This window comes from Triturus cristatus, chromosome 6 (assembly GCF_964204655.1).
Source record: "Triturus cristatus chromosome 6, aTriCri1.1, whole genome shotgun sequence".
In the NCBI taxonomy this organism is placed as follows: Eukaryota; Metazoa; Chordata; class Amphibia; order Caudata; family Salamandridae; genus Triturus; species Triturus cristatus.
The window spans coordinates 1856405044-1856423938 of record NC_140589.1 but is presented as its reverse complement, the minus strand read 5'-3'; the positions used below and the strand labels follow the sequence as shown (position 1 = coordinate 1856423938).

Genomic DNA, 18895 nt, shown 5'->3' with positions numbered 1-18895 from the left:
TTTTTAGCACAATACAACACAATTTACATGATTTAAACAATTTAAATGACTCATAGATTGCACGTAACAGCAGCTCAAATTGAACCCCTTGCAAATTGGTTTTGGTAAATATATTTTGTCATTACAAGTACACATGAAAACGTGCCATGGCATACACAATACATGCATATGAGCAAACTATAATATACTATTTTGTACCTTCTTACCATTGGTATGGGAGGTAAGGGTCAACATAATGATAAAAAAAAAGACTAAAGTTATGTTATAGTTGCGTAAACATGTCAGTTAAAATGTAACACTTTAAACTAAAAACAAAATTTCAGCAGTTACAGTTTACTGCCCTAACTAGAACTTGTGCCCCCAACAGTGTTCTTGTGAATGATGTAATTTGAGATGTCATCAGTGATGTTGTCAATGGATTTATTTTGTGAATTAGTGAGTGTTTTTTAAATTAAGGTTAGATAATATTACCATACATCACTATTATATCACATTAATGTTTGGGTTTGTCAATTGGTTACTTGGGCTTTGTTAACGTAAAGTAAAATATTATTAGCATTCTTAACTATGCCAACCCACCACCTGCAGCCAACTCCTACTGAGAACCTGTGTTCGTCTAACTCTCCCTTCCTTCAGACAGCCAAAGCCAATCAACAATCACCCCACTTTCTTTTTATTGCTTTTCTGATCCCATTGCAATTATTATTAAGGCACTGCTCTTTCTTGTAGAAAGAAAAATACATGTTTTACATACATTGCTATGTACAAAATATTAAGTTACACATATGTGCATCTGTGACACCCTTAAATCACATTTGAACCGTAGTGGGTCCAGAACTCCTTAATCATTATATCAGATGCAACTTCACAATATACAGGGGTGTTCTTATATGTAAGACAGCCTTATAGGCCTTGTCAAGGGGCCACCACATCAACATATAAGGCAGGCCCATTGGCTTTATTAAGAGTCCACTACATTAATACAACAGTACTCAAATGTTCACACCCATACATTAATTACCAAATACACCTTTAAATGTTTGCCAATGAACTTATTGATAAAGCATTCATACTCAAATGAACCTCCAACATGTGTTAGAATCTCTCTTTCTTCTGTTCAGCCATCATACTGCAAGCATAGCACAAACCGCAAGGGATCCCTACACTCCAGAGCCCAAGAACAAACGTTTGAACTCTAGGAGTGCAAAACCTTTCCTGGGGTTAAGAATTCAATGAACCAGCAGACATTGTGTAAGTTTTCAAAACAATATTTATGGGGGCTGCTTCTCTCGTTGTAGCTTCTAGCAACATTTACATTGATTGTTGTTGGCATCCCTGCCCCTCCTTGAGGTACCACAAAGAACAAATCATTCATGGGTGGTTAAGCTGTGGGGCCTTGCATTATGGGGGGTTTCTTTTACTGTTTTTTAAATATTTTGCGGGTGGTTCTGTCCCACTTGGGTCACCTGTAACTTGAGGGGTCACTGAGAGCCTGTGGAAGGGGGCAGGAAGGCCCCGGGGTGACAGCTAGCTCCCCTACTGTGCTGTAATGTGGCTCCTTACATTGTTTATGAACTATGCTGATAACATGATTTATTTTTTGTTGCTTATTCATTTCTATTTTTATTTTGCGAGGCACTTTCACTTTTGGGAACCATGAAGGTGAAAGTTTTGTTCAAGCTTGTACATTTTCCTGTAATTGCGATAATGAATCTCACACCCAGTTTTTTTGCAATGTGTGTGTGTTTTATTTCTTTTATTTATTTGCCTGTAGCAATCTCTGAATGTATTTATTTTTACAATGCTCAAAGTTCCAATTTGAGCCCTGGTAGTGGTAGAAGCTGTAGAAAATAAACTGCTCATCAAGACACTAAGTACCTCCTTTTCTTGACCCATTTTGACAGTGGTCTCCAAAAGAGTGACAGGGGTCGCAAGGGACACGTCCGTGCTGTACTTTTTAGGATCCTTGATGCTGTAATCTTCTGCTGCCCTGATGATTATTTCAGACTCAATGTGTTCTCCTACACAGGAGTACTAGACTCTGACAAATGACTCTTTTCAACAACAGCACACAGATCTTATCATTAGTACCCGTAGATGTTGATTGTTCAATCATTGGCATTTATCTCACAGTCAACCTCAAAGGCAGTTAACTGCATGGCATGGACTGCTGCAGTTCATGCAATGCAGGTACTAATGCGCATGCACAGAGGGGGCACATGCTGTGCCCCCCTGTGTGCATCCACATGGCTTGAGGCCCCAAGGGGGCCTTGTAGGGCCCTCATATTCCCTCACTGCCACACATTTCATGACAGTCGCACGCACTGCTATGAAAAGTGTGACGATGAGGAAACACGTAAAATGCTTGCCCCACCATGCATATTGGTGCCCTTGGACTGCCCCGTAACTGCCAGGGAATGGCGGTTCCCTGGCATTTGCAGTGGTCTCAGGGTCGCCCGACTACCCTAGTCATTATACTCCGGTCGGGAGATCTCCACAGTGAGTCTAACAGTCCGTGGACCACCAGACTCATAAAACGACTCTTAGTACAGTGTTTGGTTTGGTGCTACTTAGTGACACAAACTTGGTTATCTTCCACAATAACACTGAACCTGACTCTAACAGGTATCAAATGGCATGTCTGTGGATGGGGCTCCTAGTTGCCAAGAGAGAAACTACTTGGATGAGATGAGAAATTGACAGACATTGAGGAAATTGCAGAAAGGCTTAGATTAGTGCATGCGTCTAGAGAAACAAATTTCCCTTGCTAAAGAGTGCCCTCTGAAGTACTACAACATTTGGACCGATTGAAATGTATGGGGGAATAAAGTTGACCCTGTATAACCATAATCCATTGAGATCAGAACATGAATAGTCTCTTTATGGAGGTTGATACTTAGAAACATGAATGGTGTACTCATCTCTGTAATATATGGAAAGCATGACTTCTTGTTAGTGATTTTTGGTGGCAATACTGTTGTGTACTGAATGTGGTGTACAGTTTTGATTCTGCTGTAAAATCAATTAAAATGATTTATTAAAAAAACAGTCATGACTTAATGATTCCCAAAGAGTATATCTTGCAAGAAATGAATTGATAAATCATATGGAGAGGAAAAAATAGATTTTTAAAAACAATAGTTGAAATGTCCACCTGTATTAATTCAGGCGCATCATGGGACCTATCCACAAAATTAAAACTTTCATAAATGGTGAACAAAAGTACCTCTCCTATGCTTGTCCGAAATTCACAAAGGGAATCTAGGCTGGTGTAAACCCTTTCAAGGAACCTGAGAACTCCACCGTGAGTGTGGATTTTCTGAATCCATAAATTATTTTCAAGGGATGGGCACATGGGTGTTCCTGGGCATTCCAAGCTTGTTTTGGCTTGAAACAAAGTTTGCAAACTCCCAGAAACAAGCAGGTCTATGTGTAATCACAAGCTCCTATCAATCCTCTTTCCAGCCTGAAAAAGATTTGTTTTTTCTCCGTCCATGTGTTGGTGTGAATACCTTTCCAAGGTGGAAAGAAAAATGCTTCATCACCAAATTTGATGGGGGTGTAAATGAACAGAGTTGTCCAAGGGGAAACATGTTTTCGTGGCAGGTAAAAAAAGAAACACAAATTTGTATTTGCACAAAGGGAATCCATTTCCTCTTTGTGGAGTTCTTTGCCATGGAGAGCCGCGGACAGTGGAAATGGAGGGCAGACTTGAAAATCATGTGATTTCCCAAGGAATCTGTATGGAAATCTGTGCCAGAAACAACTGTGCGTTTAAAACTCCAAAAAGTAGTAAAACTACACTTGGATGTAGATTTAAAAACCTGAGTGTAGTCTTACTATTTGTTTTGTGCAGTAGCCCCAACACATTCCTTATGAAATATGGTGCTGGATTAAATTATTCTTTATTGCTGATTTTTTCAATTTATGTTCATTTTTGTGAGACACTATCACTTGTGCGATGCAGAAAGGTGAAGGCTTTGATCAAACTGATATCTTTTCATGTTATCACAATAATGAAACATGGCAACTTATAAGAGGGCCCGTTGTAATGCTGAATTTATTTTCACCGAACCTAGAGTCCCAGTTCCATTGGATGCTGTAGAAAGTAAACAATGCTCATCAAGCTACTGGTTACCTTCTTTTCTTGAATGGTTTTGCCAGGGATCCTAAAAGCAGTTCCAGATGTCGCAAGGGCCAAGTCAATGTTGTTTGGAGGTCCCTGGTGCTATACTCCTGTGTTGCCCTGATCTTTTTTTTAACAGCTCAGACTGCCCCAATATGTTCTCCTGTACAGGAATACTGGACTCTGATGAAATACTCTTTCCAGTAACAGCACATAGGTCTTCTCACCAGTAACCTTAAATGTTAATTGTGCAATTACTTCCATTTATTTCACAATCAAATCCCTTCAGGGAGTTCCAAGGTTACATACAGTAGTCAAACAGCGAGTCTGTCTCTGATGGATGGAGGAAATAATGATGAAAACTGGTTTGCCTGGGAGTGTCTACAATGCTGCAGGTTGTGCAAGGGATGGCTTTAAACATCCTTGGCTGGTGTCCCGTCTTTGTTTGACAGCATCACCCCTCCCTCCTTCTCTTCCTATAAATCCCAGCCACAGGTGAAGCCGGGATTCAGATATTGCTGTAGACTCCATGATGAAGACTCCAGGTGCAATCTTCCTCCTCGTCGCCCTTCTTGGGTCCTACGAGGCGCATCCAGTGGAGGGAGAGGACTATCCTGCAGGTGAGTAAACATGGCTCGGGTCTACAGCCTCTGAAATCTGAGGGATTAAGATTGTGTCTTTTTCTGGAGGGCTACAGGGGTCTACTTTGCACCACTGTGGTGTTCCCTGGTGGCGCGTGCTGCTGGATACTATTGTGGCTGGATTACTCCAGCGTGTTTTGCTGGGAACTAGAGTGTAGAGGAACATGGTGGGACATGATATTGTGTACAAGGTTATCACCAGCTGTGAAACATCTGTGTTGTGCTGCATGCATTCATGGTGCCCCTTCTAACATGTAAAGGTGAAAATTGTGCAAGTAAAACCAATGGCACCATCACAATATTAGGCACCAGGAGACTGGACAAAGTTCCGTCCCCTCTTTCCTCTTAGACATGTACAAACACTGACCATTCTCATCTTTACACTCTGAGTTTGACCCTTTGGTTATCGTTGTATGTCCATCCACTGTCTCCTCTGTGGAGGAAGGTGCTATCTCTGAGTGTGACTCTGTAGTCATTGTTCCTTGCTCACTCACTGTCTCTACTGATGCACTGCTAAGTGTGGAGGAAGCTGCTAGCTCTGAGTGTGACCCTGTAGTTATTGTTGCACGTCCATTCACTGTCTCCTCTAACGCACTGCTAGTCGCGGAGGAAGGTGTTATCTCTGAGTGTGACCCTGTAGTTATTGTTGCACGCCCATTCATGGTCTCCTCTGTTGCACTCCTTTGTATGGAGGAAGGTGCCAGCTCAGAGCTTGATACTGTAGTTAGTGTTCCATGCCCACTCACTGTCTTCTCAGACCCACTGCTAGGTGTGAAGGAACGTACTGCAGCATTCAACATTGCTCCCATCTGAAGTCTGATACCTCTGCATAAAACAACTTTTACATAAGGCATTTGCACACAGTTGCAGACCCTGGCTGCCAATCATAGGCACCATATACAGATCATAAAGTAGCAGTCTTTCTCCTGTCCTTGCCAGGCTAGAACCCACTGAATTAAAAAACACAAACCAAACAAAAAAGCATATTTTGTTGGTGCAGAGCTGGAAAGTGAGAGAAAGAAGGGAACAGTGAAGGAAAATGTAAAGGCGCCATAATCTCCAAAGGGTGGAGTCAGGATTTAGAAACAAAATTAAGGTTAATCCTATTCAGTGTTACAAAATTCTTATAGAAAAATGTAGGTTATATAAACCCTTTGGTGGCCAACCTGATACTAGTCTAAGGGTCCCAATGGAGGATGAAAGGGAATATTTGCAAGAACCCAGCTGCATAAGAAGATCAGATCCCACTATGAAAATCCAGCAACTCATGTGAACAATGAAAGAATGTTACTGAGGAAAGAATTGAGGATCCAGCGAATGCAGGGCAGAGAGGGGAGAGTGGTAGAAAGAAGGGAGATAGAATGAAAAGTGATAGAGGCAAGAACAGTAGAGGAAAAAGCAATGGAAAAAACTGTGATTAATTGATTAAGCAGTAAAAAGAATAGAATGAAGATCGGTGGAGTGTAGGAGGTGTACTGGGAAAAGTTTAGAGTGAAGAGCACTAGAGTGAAAAACAATAAAATGAGAAGTGATAGGGAAGAGCGGTAGACTGCAGAGATGAAGAGTGAGGAGTCTTCGAGCGAATAGTGTGGGAGAGAAAATGCAAGAATAGTAGAAGAGAGGATGACAGGAAATTCAGTGGAAGGGGATACAATGTGAGACACCTTAATCTGACTTACAAAAGGCAGTGGTTTGGAAAAGCTGCAGCTGTGTGCAGTTTCTCTGAAGATGTGTGATGCTTTTTCAATCCTCATAATTCCAAAGGAGTCAAACCATCTATAAGGATCTTTCAGTGTGAAGATCTGTGAGCAGCTTTTGACAATTGTGCAGTTAGCGCAGGAGGGCTGTGTTTCTAATTCAGAATGTTAACAATCCTGATGGTGTGTTGCAGGTGCACCGCATCCAGGCACATGCCCCCGCATAAATATCATGTGCAAGCGGCCACTGCGTCCCCCACAGTGCCAGAGCGACAGACAGTGCCTGAAGACTCAGAAGTGCTGCGACATGTGTGGGAAAACATGTTTGACTGCTGTGAGAGGTAAAGTATCTTCAGCAATCTACCTTCTTGGGGGTCAGGAGTCAATTACTGAGCTCTGTTGCTTCCCTAGATAGCATAACACAACATGACATGAGATAACATAACATTGCATAAGGTAGCCATGACATAGCGTAACAGAACATTACATTTTCATTGGCCACACAAAGTCTGATTACTTTCTCCTGATGTTCTTATCTATTTCTTGGTATACAGAACTTAAAAAGTATCTAATCATGTCATTAAACCCAAGTGCACTTGAATGTGATTTAAAAAGCACTTCGAAATGTTTGGTATTACTCTACTTATTCACCACATTTTTATTGCTTTAAGAAACAAAAGCATTCTATTCTTTATTATCTTCTTTTTTTCAAGTTGATTTTTCTTATTATTAAACAGGAAGTAACAATAAATGACAGATAATATCTCTACCCATCCGTACTGTACACCAAGTCTATCCATCACAGTAGTTCTGACCCTAACTCCATATGTCTCTGTACCTCTAGAAATAGGACCAAGCCAAAGATTCAAAGGGCATCTTAATGTCCAACAAGAGCGCTGCTCCTGTCGTAGGCTCCAAACCTTGCTCTTCCATAATTATGGAACAGTCTGCAAAGATTGAGGAACGTGTTCCTTCCCAGAATAAAGTCATTTAGGTCTGTTTGGACCAAAGTGGACACGTATGGAAGCAGGCGATTAGCAATGATCTTGCCCAACACCTTTCAATCGGTGATGAGCAGCAAGAGTGACCTATAAGAGCGAACCACCAACAGGCTCTTCCCACTTATGGGGAGCACCACTATGAGTGCCTACCTCATTGATGGTGGAAGAGTTCCAGCTGTCTTGGCTGCTTGGAATAGAGTCAATAGTTGTGGGCAAGTAAGCTCTATACGTCGTGTAGGACTCCACAGAAATTCCTTCTGTCCCCAGAGTTTTGTTGTGTGCCGTTTGAACTAGGGCCAGGCAAACCACACCAATCATCAAAGGAGAAACCAGTTTCTGGTGGGAAATAGGGTCCAGATGGGGGATCAGCAGAGTTACAAGTTTGCCAAAAGCCCAGGTTCATCCAACCTAGCATCCTCTTGGTAAAGGGCCTGATAATATTCAAATAAGTCCCCATTAAAGGACGACTGTGACATGAATATGTCACAAGTTGGTGAGCGGATGGCCTTCAATTTAGGTCGCTTGTTCTCGGAGAGTAGCAACTACACCAGGACCTACCCCACCCAGCGTGTCACTCCCCGCATTCTGCCAAGCTGTGTATTCCGTATATTCTAGTCAACTTCGGACGCCAAACCCACTCCTCCCCCCATTAATGACAGCCAGCCTACCATCTCCTCCTGGACCCCAGTCACCACCAAAGACACTGCCTCGACCATGAAAGGCTTTCACTCAGGAACCCCCATGTACCCCTGCCCTCCACACATCTCCCACAGAGCCAGAGCCGCCATTGTTCCTGAGCTATGGCACACCATCAACACAACTTTCGAAGCCGGTACATTCGCCTCCTCAAGAAGCCCTCAGCAGACCCAACGGACCTCAAGAACTACCGACCCATCTCTCTCCTCCCTTTTGCTGCCAAAGTCACAGAGAAGATCGTCAACGCTCAACTAACGAAATTCATCGAAGAGAACTCCATCCCCGACCGCTCCCAATCCAGATTCTGCAGCAACCACAGCAATGAGACCACCCTACTCGCTGCTACAGAAGCATCCGCACCCTCCTCGACCAAGGCCACACCGCGGCCCTAATCCTACTCAACCTTTCTGCAGCCTTAGACACTGTCCCCACTGCACTCCCACCGCCCAAGTCCACGACGCCGGCATTCAGGGTACCGCCCTTGACTGCATCTGCTCCTTCCTCAATCGTAGAACCCAACGAGTCAGGCTGCACCCCTTCCTCTCCTAACCGACAGAGATCAACTGCGGGGTACCCTAAGGATCGTCACTCAGCCCCATGCTCTACACCATCTACATGGCCCCCCTCGCTGCCATCGTCAGACAGAATGGACTCATCATAGTATCCTACGCTGATGACACCCAGGTCATCCACTCACTCACTAAGGACCCCACCACCACCAGACTCATCTTTCAGGAAGGAATGAAGGACATTGCATCCTGGATGAGCAGCAGCTGCCCGAAGCTTAACTTAGAGAAAACAGAAGTCATCATCCTCTGACCCTCCCCGTCTGCATGGGACAACACCTGGTGGACCACCACCCTTGGCAGTCCCTGAGCCCCACGACCATGCCCAGAACCTCAGCATAATTCTCAACTTGTCCCTCACCATGACCCGACAGATCAACTCAGTCGCCTCCACCTGCTTCAACACCCTCCGCATCTTTCGCAAAACCTTCAAATGGATCCCCACCAAATCCTTAAAGACCATCACCCACACACTCAGAACCAGCAGACCATACAGAACACCGCAGCCAGACTCATCCTTGGCATCCCTCAACACGTACACATCACACGGGGCCCGATTCACAGAACTAACTTAAGACAAAAGCCTAAACTTACTACCATTTTGGTATTCACAGAAGGCACTTACTCATTTTGGTATTCACAGAAGGCACTTACTCATTTCGGTATTCACAGAAGTTAGGAGTCCTAACTTTAGGACTCCTAAAGGCCTTCTGTGAATACCGAAAGTCTTAAAGTTAGGATTTTTCTCAGTTTAGGAGTCCTAAAGTTAGGAGTCCTAATGTTACTACTCCTAAACTGAGAAAAATCCTAACTTTAAGACTTTCGCTATTCACAGAAGGCATTTAGGAGTCCTAAAGTTAGGAGTCCTAACTTTAGGACTCCTAAACTGAGAAAAATCCTAACTTTAAGACTTTCGGAATTCACAGAAGGCATTTAGGACTCCTGAGAGTGTAATGCCTTCTTAGAAAAGCCTGAACTGCTGTAATTTGCCTGCAGTCCAATCAAGGGCCAAGTCAAAGACGAGGGGGCATAATGATGAGACAGCAATAAATAGCTGTCCCATTTGTGTAATAAGGCTGTTAGCACTGGTCCCTGTAAACTCATCAGATACTGGTAAACCTGCAGGCCAACTCAGCACCACAGACAGAAGTGGCAGCTGGCTAGCCAATCAGAATGCTTCCAGTGGTGGCTGTGGATACTTGTACAGGGCAGCAAAGGCACCATCATATGCTACCGGCTCCCATCATGCCCCGGAGCATTGTGGGACACAAGAGCACTGCGGGAGCAGGGACTGCCTCTTACCTTAATTCAAGACAGGTTGGTAAAAAAACACAGCTCCATGAAGCAGCCGATGACACACAGCTTTCCAGGCTCCTCTTTTTAGGTCTTGCTGAGCCCAGCGCATGGGCGCTGGCTCGGAGAGACATTTTGTATGTGGGCTTTTCAAAGTGCTGCTGGCTGGCCTTACGCTTGCGTTCACGCGATCATGCACGCGCGAAGCCGGCCGCCAGCAGCACTTTGAAAACTCGTGCGTCATCGCGATCGCGATCACTTTCGCTTTCAGAGCGATCGCGATCACGATGACGCACGCGCACACACAACTCCCGCTTCTCCCCCTCCCCCACCACATATTGCGTCTCCGGCCGCTCGCGCGCGGCCAACGCTTGTTGTTCGAGGGGTTAATACTTTGATACTATTGCAACAGAATGAATAATGCTCTTTTTTCCTTCTGGATTAAATTAAAAGTTTTTTCTATATAATTAATCTGAGATGCTGCCCAGGTGATCTTATTTTAATTTGTGAAGGATGGTATAGTGCGTACTGTTTGAATTTGGAACTGCAGACATAGCTGTCTGTTCTCTGTGCTATGGCTCCCTCTTATGGATTTCTCGGTAAGTACATGCACTGAATATTGCTTGCGGAAGAGTTCGATGTGCACGTAAGAATCTCCGCTAAGTAAATTATCTGCAGACATTTCTACTTAGACCCGCAGAGTTCCTGACCTGCTTCTAATGCATTAGTTTTTAAAGGACGGTGGAGGAAAGAATGTTTTCACTCTGAAAACGATTTCACGGCACAAAAAATGAAAACCAAAACTTGTTTAAATGGGCATCTGTTTATCTGACAGCTTCTTTTAGAGGTTGGTGGAAAGTCATAAAACTCCAAATTTCCTTTGCGTACACCTATGTCTTTTTTTCGTCTTTGGAGCAGAGGGGGGCCTCGAATGTCTGTAACGCGCCCTTATGACAGATTTGCTACTCTGACTAATACCCCATGTTCTTCAGGCAGTGACTGGTGACTACTCCAAGGTCATGCAGCAAGCACTTTTGTCTGACAGCTAGTCAGAAGTACAGCTCAAGTGAGCAATATGGCGATGCCGGCGGTGCTTATCTGTGAAAGGGTGCTTGTAAATCCTTCCCCTACTTTGAGTAGCGTGGCACTAGAATGGGTTGTGTAGTCAAGGGACATTCTGCATCCTCTCCCTTTTCTCTTTTACAATCAAAGAGGTAATTTCTATTTTAGGCTCCGTGCACACCACCGCTAACGACATACATTGATAGGCAACTTTTGCAAGGTTTGCTGGTCTGCGGCACAGTCTCCCTAAGTTTTTTGGGCAGTAGTAATGCAGTCCTTCGTCCAGACTTTGCTTAAGGAAGAGGGAATCAGGTGCCCAGGAGAAGGTGGGGGACTGCAAAATTAGGATTTGGATCTATGAAAGTTCCTTGCCAAACTCAGTGATGGGTGAATACAATGTGCTTTAGACTTTGTAGAGTATTTACTCATGGACAATTAAGGACACTAAGGGGTAGCAGTTCTTATCCCTCTCTTGCCCTTGCTAGCCCTGGTCTAAGGGATCCAAGTCACAGCAAAACGAGGGTGACCACCTCATTCCATGTTATTACAGTCACTGCCTCCAGTTTCACCAGCAAATCATTGATTTCATGTGTGTTAGTCTCTAGATAGTTCAAGCGAAGCAAGACTACAACACCCATAATGCCTTAGGTCACCATATAAAAATCCAGGACTAGGGACACTGTTCATCATGACCTTGGGAGAGGTGGCCACCCCAATAAATCCATGAAACACAACATCCTCTGCATTTTTTTGCAACCCATTAGATGGAACAATAAGCTAAGGTCTAAATCTCTTGTGACCACAATGTTATCTGGTCAGCGAGTGCACACTGCTGAAAAAGATATAGTAAATGAATGCTTAATGCTCTATGGTTCAGGATGTTTGTGGGCACCATACTGTCCAGGGCTTCAGCTGGTAACGAGCACTGTCTACTGGCTTCAGCGTGCCTCCAGCTGAGTAGCCACATTACCTGCACTACTTAGCACTGCTACAATCCATTTCACAAAAGTGTACCGGCACTTCTGAGGAGCAAACAGGTACTCTGAATAATGAGTACTTGCACTTCTATTTTTCCATTTAAAGCACTGCCCAGTGATGGGTAGAAGAATGGAGCTGTTTTTCTGAGTGCCAGCATCATACACATAACAAGCATTTGCAAAGCAATAGGTCTCGCAACTGCGAGTTTTGGAGCTATTGGTATTGTAAATGGTATTGTAAATGAAATGCCTTTAATTTATGTTGTAAAAAAACAAAACATAAATAAAAGGTTTTTTCATTTACAATGCCAATAGTTTAAACTTGCGTAAATGCGAGACCTATTGCATTGCAAATGCTTGTTGTTATTGCTGACCGGGAAGCTCAATCGCCCAAAAAAGGAGAATTTTTTTTTCTATTTTTGTTTCTGTCAGATGTCGGGTATGGCCTTTCCGTTGGTTCTCCATTACCAGAGTAGAATTCGATCTCAACACCAGCTGAAAATGTGTCATCCTATATCTTCAGTGGAGGAAATCATGACAATGTTAGTACGTGTAAAGAAAGTGAAACACTGGTATTCAATCCATTGTATTACTCAGAATTGGGCTGGAATTTCATTTAAATGCTTTTAATCAGGCAATATGTGAAAAATGTTTTCTGAATTACATAGAATTACGTTGACTGGCCTGGATCCCGTGGAATTTTGTTTCCCTCTGCAGAAGGACATGAGCTGTAAGCTTCTAGATCTCATAAATACGCAAGCCCAGGGATATCGGGGAAAGTAAGATGATGAGTTAGGAATGGGATGTACCTCATCATCATCACCCCGGATAGAGGGTTATCCCTCCACTTGAGGGCTAGATCTCCCAGATGTTGCATCATCTCCAAGACATGTTGGGAATCAAGGCAGTCCTCTTCCAAGAACTTGAATACTGACTATTCACAAAATGAATACAATAACAGGTACTTGGGAGGCACACACATCTGACATTAGAGGTTGGGGATTAGACCAAGTACATTCCCATTAAAACTTTTTTAATTTGCACATTTGGACTGACCTCTGAGAAGTATCATCCAAAGATTCAGGGACAGTTAGAAGTCCTCCAACCAATCCTGGGTAGATGGTGTTGATTACTCCAGTAAGGCACTGAATGGCTGGGTGAGGGGCAGCAAGGTTAGGGATTTTAAAGGATCGTACCTTTTAATTATGAGAGAGCACATGCTCAGTATCTGTTTTCCTGAGTTGTGCCTGCATCCAGTTGACAGCAATCTGACTGACCCCAGGAAGCTTTGCTGAGGAAGTGGACCTCTGGGCTAACACCAGAGTGTCCAAGAAGGTATCTGGAAGTGACCACAAGAAGGCTGGTTTTGGTTCCCCTCAGCAGAGGAAGGGGGAGGTAAAAGTTACCCAGACACGTCCCAGAGGGGGAACAGCCATTACAACGCGGTTTTTACCACGCGCAGCCTTTACATCGCATGCGTTACAACGCATGCAATGTTACAACGCAATGACATTACAACGCAAGTCTTTACATCGACTTGCGCTAGATGGCGTGCTAACATTACAAATAGTGTAGTTTACTATCCCAACGCCTTCCCTACTGTTAAGTGGACTGGAGATGGAATAGTAAATTACACTTTTCTAATTTTAGCACGCCATCTAGCGCAAGTCGATGTAAAGACTTGCATTGTAATGGCATAGCTTTGTAACATCGCATGCGTTGTAACCCATGCGATGTAACTGCACGCGTTGTAATGACACGCGTTGTAATGTCATACATCTGTCCCAGAGTATGGGGGAGGGGAGACATCGGAAGTCCCATCTGAGAAACAAGGGGGTGGTTCTAGTGGTCAGTGGCCAGGGTGCCCTATTTTCAATCACGCTGCTTTGAGGGCTCCCACATAGGACACACGCAGAAACCACTCACTGGTGGTACCTCTACAGGAATGGCCAATGTGGTCTTAGGGGCAGGTAGTCCCCAGGGGCAGGTGGTCAAAGACCATACTATGATCCCATGGGGGACTTACTCAGCGGGTGAATTGGTGATCTCTGAGGGTATGAGTCATCACTTGCCCCAGATGAAAATGAGTGGGCTCCCAGTCACTGTTCTGAGGGAGACCATGGTTGCTGAAAAACTAGTCTCCCTACAACAATACACTGGTCAGGTGTGTAGGAAAGCTCAGGCCCATTGTTCAGAACTTCTTCTGTCCTATGGCCCTGATATCCCTGGAATGGGGTGGGGAGGTGACCCAGCCGAGGGTCATAGTTAGTCCCCAGATGCCCATGCACGGCATTCTGGGGAATGAGTTGCCTTCGGTGTCAGGAGGAATGAGAGGGGCAGTGCCAAAAGTGCCCTGATGGTTCAGTTTTCTGGGAGTACCACTCCCAAACGTAAGGTCCAGGATCCCAGATGGAGGGACGGGGTGAGGGAGGACTCAACTCTGCCCCCTGTTCGGCCTCCAGGTACAAACCCTTGGTTGATTGCCCAGTACAATCCCTAAACTGGTGGGAGGTAGAGTGGAAGTAGGGTGCCAGACGCATCGGGTTATGGCCCCACCATTCTGAGGCACCACAGAGTTCAGAGAAACCTCAGGCGCCCATAGGGAACTCCTTGCCAGCCCTAAGGCTGGAGGCGACACTTACCCAATGACCCTGCTTAGATCCTCCCCTTAGCAGTGGATGGCCTGGGGCCTGGCTCTTGACATTGACAGTTGTCAGTGGCCTCTGCTGGTTGCTGTTCTTGTGGACAGAGTTTTCCCTGGGTTGGAGACAGAAGTCAGACTCAAGAAGTGGAACGGGCTGCATCACTTAGTTGGCCACGGTGGTACTGTCTCCCACCTGGGATGTGTCTGTGAGTAAATTAATGTAGGTACTGCACAGATGGGGTACACGTGTGAGGAAAAGGGTTCACCATGGATCAGTTCAGTGGCCCCAGTGAGTATAGAAAGAGGGATCCAACTGAGTTCAGAAAGCCATAGAACTGGCTAGTAGCCCTGCAGTAGTGGGCAATTGTCCACATTCTATTGCCCCGAGCAGGGAAATCCATCAGTGTATTGGTTAGTCTACTCTGGCTTTAGGCTAGCGGGGGTGGGGGAGTGCTGGCAAATGGCCCGCTCTGAAGGATCACCACAAACCTTTTGCTGCCTTTAGGACCATGAGCACTTTACCACTGCTAGCCAGTGCTAAAGTACATGGGCCCTCTCCTCTAAACGTGGTGATATTGGTTAATCCCCAATTATTTAATTTACCTATAAGTCCCTAGTAAAGTGCACTAAATAAGTCCCTGGGACCGTAAATTAATGGCTAGTAGGGGGCCTGCAGCACTGATTGTGCCACCCACATAGGTAACCCCTTAACCATGTCGCAGGTCTGGCACTGCAGAGCCTGTGTGTGCACTTTTACACTGCCATATCAACCTGGCAAGAAACCCTCTTGCCAGGCCCAAACTATCCCTTTTTATACCTATAAGGCACCCCTTAGGTAGGCCCTGTCTAACCTATAGGGCAGAGTGCAATGTATTTAAAAGCATAACATGCACATTCATGTTTTACATGTTTTGATAGTGAAAAACTACCAATTTCATTTTTCACTATCACAAGGCCTGTCTCTCCAATAGGATATCATTGGATTACCTTATTACTTTATTTTAAGTGCAATTCCCAATTATGAAGAAATAGACTTTTTAAGTCTGGTGTCACTTGACTCACAATTTAAAATCAAAACTTATGGTGAAGCTGGATTTTAAATAACAGTTTTAGAAAATGCCACTTTTGGAAAGTTAGCATTTACTTAAATCAGTATTTGGTGCCTGCTGCCTGTCTCTGTTCAGTCAGAGTTGGGAAACAGCTGGGATTTGTATATTCCCTCCATACAGACACACACGAAGGGCTCTTAAGTGTGACTGCTGGCTCTTCCTGGGAAGTTGGGAGGGAGGAGCTGGGGGCAGCCTTACACTTACACCTGAATACGCTGTGCCCTGCCCACACACAAAGGACTGCATACCCCTCTGTGTTTAGTCTGGATCCTAGGCAGGAGAAGTGGAGCTCTGTGCACTTCAAATATTTCTTTGAAGTACTCACCATTTCGAAGACACAACTGGGTATAAGTACTGGACCTCTGACACTACAGCTTCAGTACACTTCTGGAACTGTGGCCGCTCTGCCAGGGAGAGGAAGATTTGCCGCTGCTCAAGGACTGCCACTCTGCTGGAGCTGCTGTTTGCTGAAATCCTGCCTTCTTTAGTAGCCCTGCTGCCTGCTGCTCTCTCTTTCCTGGGTGAGATGAACTGGACCTGCATCATGTGAACCCAGAGTGACTCTAAGGCTTTTCTGGCTTGCCTCCTGTTATCTAAGTCTCAGGACACAAAATGCTTACCACCCTCCTGTTCCAACCCTTGGACACTACTGCTTGTGAGTCTGTCCTGCCATTTGGTAGCACCCCAGTCCTGGACCCTTGGAAGTTGGCTTAGGGGTTTGCTCCAGCGGTACCAGCGCATCTTCTGCTGCGAGAGCAGAATTGATGCACTGCCTGTGTTGCAGGAACCGGATCGGCGCATCATGCTAAGAACCACAACATCGCACTGGGAACTGCCGCTTCAGAACTAATGTATCATAGCATCTGCATGGAAATGATCTAAGCATCACCTACAGTGTAGAGAAACTTGGCTCATGGCCTTAAGAACTGTCGCATTTCGTAACCAGCGCATCACTCACGGAACCATGGCATCGCGGTCACTGTGTGGAGAAATCTGGCACATCATACTTGGGGATCACCGAAGCGTCGCTCGGCTGCATCCCATATCTTTATCGATGCAACCCCAGGATCAAGGTATGTTTGTTCAGTTGACCTAAGTGGGTCCCTGTGTGTGGCCTGCGCTCCATCAGGATAGGCCTGAACTCTTGACTTTGTCCCGGTCCGGCGTGTCCAATTAAGTCTTTAGGCGCTTCTTGCTTCTAAGCACTATTTTTGCATTTAATCTTTAAAAACTCATGTCTCAACTTCAACACATTGGATTTTTGTTGTTTTGTTCTTATTTTATGTATTAAATGAAGTTCTATTTTTCTAAATTGATAGAGTATCTTTTAGTATGGTGTTTCTACTGTTTTACTGTCTAAGTGTTGCACAAATACTTTACAGATTGTCTCTTAAGTTAAGTGGGACGTCAGACCACGCTGTCCAGCGAGGTGATCAGTGAGGAGTGATACTGGTATTGTCTTACCTCAAGGGACCACAGAGCATTTTGAGAGGATTGTGGTGACAATGATGACACTAATGTTGGATATCCAATGGTACTGCATATTAGTGTGTGTGGGGTTGCAATGTCATTCTGTGGTTGTTGCTAATCTGTTCTTTTTTGATGGATCAGAATAGTAGACATTAAAGAAGGTTCACAGGAAATGTCCACAAGGGAGTTGGGTATACATTTCTTGATCCATCTGTGTAGGTTGATATGTAGGTCATGTATATGTACATGAATTACTCCAAAGACTGGATTACATGCGAGACCAAGGAATGTTTCACTGTAGAGCATTTTAAGTATGTATTGCACCTCCTATTTATATCAACTGGTACCCATTATAGTTTATTTTAGCCAGGAGCTATGGATAATCTGACCCTTCATTATATGGTGGTTAATTGGGTTATTTAGCGGCTGAACGTTGCTGTGTGGATGTGCATTGTACCCATTGTGTAGGAGAAGTCTGGGGAATTTCATAGTTATATCCACTGGTACTCATTATAGTTCATTTTTACCAGTAGTTATGGAAAATCTGATTCTTCCTTATATGGTGGTTACTTGGGTTATTTAGCAGTTGAATGTTGCTGTGTGGATGTGCATTGTACCCATTGTGTAGGAGAAGTGTGGGGAATTTCCTAGTTATATCTACTGCTACTCATTATAGTTCATTGTTACAAGTAGTTATGGATAATCTGATTCTTCCTTATATTGTGGTTACTTGGGTTATTTAGTGGTTGAATGTTGCTGTGCTGATCATGTATTGGACCCCTGGGGTAGGAGAAGTGTGGGGCATGTCCTAGTTATATCTACTGGTGCTCATTATAGTTCATTTTTACCAGTAGTTATGGAAAATCTGATTCTTCCTTATAAGGTGGTTACCTGGGTTTTTTAGTGGTTGAATGTTGCTGAGTAGGGATCTGTATTGGAACCATGACCCCTGGTGTAGTGGAACTATAAGGAAGTTCCTCATTATATCCACTAGTACTCATTATAGTTAATTGTGGATCAGTAGTTTTGGATAATCCGATTCTTCATTATAAGGTAGTTTTTTGGGTTATTAGGGGGTCGAGAATTGTGGGGGGAACCTCCTAGTTATATCTACTGATACTAGTGCTTAATTTGAGCCGGTAGTCACAGGTGGGGTCCGTCGGCACTCATTTTTGGGGACCAGCACTTATTTCTCCTCATCAGGCATTGACCAAGAGCAAGTGCGGGAAAAACAAAAGTAGGGTAAAGGAGGAAGAATAGAAAGATGAAAAACCCACCGCAAAGGGATAAAACAGGAACATGCAAGAGAGAGATAAAAGGACAGGGAGTGTCTAATTGTGGATTAAAGAGGCCTTAGGTGACATCAGCACCGCCCAGCCTTAGGACAGGCGAGCTTCTGAGCAAAGCTTTGGCATCGGCATTCACTATTTTGCAAATTAAGCACAGACTGCTACATATAACGAAACTCATTTCAGTTATTTTTTACAGTAGCTGTGGATAATCTGAATTCTTATTTATAGGTAGGATTTCAGGTTTGTGGTTTTAACTGGTGAAGCCCGATATAACCCCACGGATGCACACAATGAAGAACATAGTTGTACTCATTTGTAAGG

General features: G+C 44.3%; 1 protein-coding gene across 1 annotated transcript in view; it reads left to right on the top strand.

Annotated features, from left to right (window-relative positions):
• Positions 1–4570: 4570 nt before the first annotated feature.
• Positions 4571–18895, top strand: part of LOC146822204 (uncharacterized) — a 229168-nt gene continuing 214843 nt past the window's right edge. Inside the window, exons 1-2 of the mRNA XM_085613334.1 lie at positions 4571–4746; positions 6659–6805. Of these exons, the coding sequence (XP_085469460.1) occupies positions 4656–4746; positions 6659–6805 (238 nt within the window). The 5' untranslated portion in view covers positions 4571–4655. The remainder of the gene's footprint in view (positions 4747–6658; positions 6806–18895) is intronic.